We start from the raw sequence: 2,787 nt of genomic DNA, 5'->3' as shown, positions 1-2,787 counted from the left end.
TCTCCCCCGGCCCGTTATATTTTCTGCCAGAGACAGCCAATGAGAGAGTACGCTGCTTTGGTGGCTCCACTGCTTGGGTAGGAAATTTGGCTGGGGGTTTTGGGGAGAGTCAATTTTTTTTCTGGGGTAAACGAGAAGCAGAACAAGAAGAGCATGAGAAAAAAGAGAGTGTTCTATGTTATCGTTTAGTTTTGTGAGCGTATATTATTCGGACGGGCGTGTTTCATTTGCTCAGTTAGTATCTTGCTATACTACAGAGCGGATCTTCTTGGTTCGAATCCCAGATTGGGCGTTTTTTTTAAACTCGGTGCGTTTTGTGATGTTTTCAAGGCTCTCAGCTTATCTGGTTTGGTATTATCTGAGACGGACGTTGAATTCGGAAGTCCTGCCTCCAAGGACCTTACAACCTGCCTCTTAAACAACGTTTTGGTGTTCATATGTTTGTAAAACTCATACACTTACAAGCTTATCATTCAGACGAATTTCTCTTCAGGGGCGGGGGAGACGGGTTTAGTTCCATCTACACAACGGGGCGTAATGGCGAGTGGTTGGTGGGTGCTCTGGTGTGGTTTGGTCCTTCTTTTCTATCAAACTTATTCTATCGTCCTTATATCTCCTCTTTCTTTTTAATGTTTGCTACTTTCTTGTAGAACCTCTAATCTTCGGCACTTATAATACGGCCTTATTGTGTTGCAAGTGTCGTACAAGGCTTACTAAAACTAATCGTGAGACAGGTTTGTCTTTTATTTCTTTGTAAACGGAATACTCGGTGGTCAAATGGGTTAAAGATATCCGGACAAAATAATAATATGCTGGAACCATATATTGATTTTCTACTCCCTTGATTTTGTCGTGTATGAAAGGTCGAGTTTACTTCTCCAACACCTATTTTCTTCCTGGTCTGAAACGCAAACGTCTTTTCAACTTTTGCGCTATGTTCGAAGCTTAGTAATTATATTTTAAGCCTAGGATTCATTTTTATGGCTTGTGAATCCCCCCTTTTGGAGAAATATTTGTTCAAAACGCAGTTCTCGATATTCGTCAGTCGTGGCATGTGCTAAAAAGGCTGATTTTGTTTGTTTACGGACCTCTTTATGTTGTCTAGTACTGGAATTTCTCAGCGTTTCACTTCCTTGTTGATCTATTCCTGAGTTCCTTGTCGATCAGGTTATGTATAGCGTTGTACAGGCTATATATATATAATACATACACATTGATGAGGGAACCGTGAAAGGTGTGAAAAGAGAGCCCGGATAGTCTGGCTCTCGTGTCATTGTAAGACTTGTGTGGCTTGTCCGATCGTTCAATGTTATAAGTGCCATATCATTATTATCACCCGGAATCTGTTCGACAAGAGAGTAGAAGGTTAGTAGGTGCTCTTGTGTGGTTTGCTCCCTTCTTTCCTATCAAATACGTTTCTCCCTTTTCTTTCTTCCATCTTTTTGTTGTATGTTACTTTCTAGTAATCTTCGGCTTTTATTAGATTTTTGTGTTGCAAGTGCCGTACAATTCTTACCCTTACTAAAAACCAAAATAAATGATAGGAGCGTTTTCCGTAGCGTTGTTCAGAAATCGATGAGTTTTGTTATGGTAATGTACGGGATAGCCACAACTTGAAAGAAATCTGACTCTACAAATCGATGCCTTGGGGGAAAATCTTTGTTAAAATCTTGTCTTTTTACCGGCCCGTCCCTGCGCCTGACCGCTCACATGCCCATTTATCACGTACGTGTCTGTGTCTCAGTGTCTATAGTTTCGCCAGGGAAACTGTTTCTCTTTTGACTTATACTGTCCTGACTAGTTGGTGTTTCTTCGTCTGTCACTCTCTTTCACATTTTTTTCTTTTTTCGTTTTCTTATAGCAAGGTGTTTCAATTTTTTTTGTTCGATCTGCATGGCCAACGTTCATCTGAATACGGGTGGGTGATCGACAGGTGACCTGGTGTGGTTTGCTCCTTATGCTCCTTAACAAACAAAATAAATGGTTTTCATCTATCCTCCATCTTTCCTTTGTATATTACTCTCACGCAACGCTTCTTATCGTTGGCACTTGTATGACCAAATTGTGTCGAAATTGCCGTAAAACTCTTACTAAAACTTATAAATATATGTAACTACATGTAAATCGTATTTCTTTTTCCCCAGAAGGAAATTCGCTAGGCTTTGAAAAGATCTACCCACGAAGTCATCACAATTTCTTTGTCAGAAAGGCTAGGAAAAATCTACCAACGAAGGCATCAAACTTCTGTGACAGAATTTCGTCGTATGTTTCCACCTTCACCTTTCTACTCGCACACAAACACACGCAACAAACTGGGTGCTAGGTCTCTCTACACAGCAGCGCCATGAGCCTCAAAGCCACCATGAACGGTGGCGGAGAGAAGGACACCAAGACTGTCTCTCGTTTTGCCGCCAAAAAGAAAGGGCGCCGGGTCGCGAAAAGGGCGCGCTCTGACGCCTTTGTACTTGGCCTGACTTTTTCCTCGGATGAAGATGCTGGCGAAGAAGGTGGGGAAAAGCAGGGATTCGATCCCGAATCCCTTAACTTTATCTTCTGGTTGCGTAACCCCACCGTCCAGACACTGTCTCAGTTGAGAAAGGCCATCAAATGCAACGATCAGGACTGGATGAGGTCATTCTTGGAGTTCGATGGCCTGGGACTTCTGTTTCAGGTGAGCGTTGTTGATTTGCTGGATTTATTTATTTATGTGTGTGTGTATGTGTGTGTGTGTTTGTGTTTGTTTGTGTGTGTGTGTGCGTGTGTGTTTGTGTGTGTGTATGAGTGTGT

General features: G+C 42.1%; 1 protein-coding gene across 1 annotated transcript in view; it reads left to right on the top strand.

Moving 5' to 3' along the window:
* Window positions 1-149: 149 nt before the first annotated feature.
* Window positions 150-2,787, top strand: part of LOC101859682 (inverted formin-2) — a gene marked incomplete in the record, with an annotated part of 36,035 nt that continues 33,397 nt past the window's right edge. The window contains 2 exon segments of the mRNA XM_035973386.1: window positions 150-439; window positions 2,145-2,671. Coding sequence (XP_035829279.1) covers window positions 2,345-2,671 — 327 coding nt within the window.

Source organism: Aplysia californica, unplaced genomic scaffold, assembly GCF_000002075.1.
Source record: "Aplysia californica isolate F4 #8 unplaced genomic scaffold, AplCal3.0 scaffold01187, whole genome shotgun sequence".
NCBI classification, from domain to species: domain Eukaryota; kingdom Metazoa; phylum Mollusca; class Gastropoda; order Aplysiida; family Aplysiidae; genus Aplysia; species Aplysia californica.
Note: the sequence above shows the minus strand (reverse complement) of the source record. Positions and strands in the feature narration are given on the sequence as shown.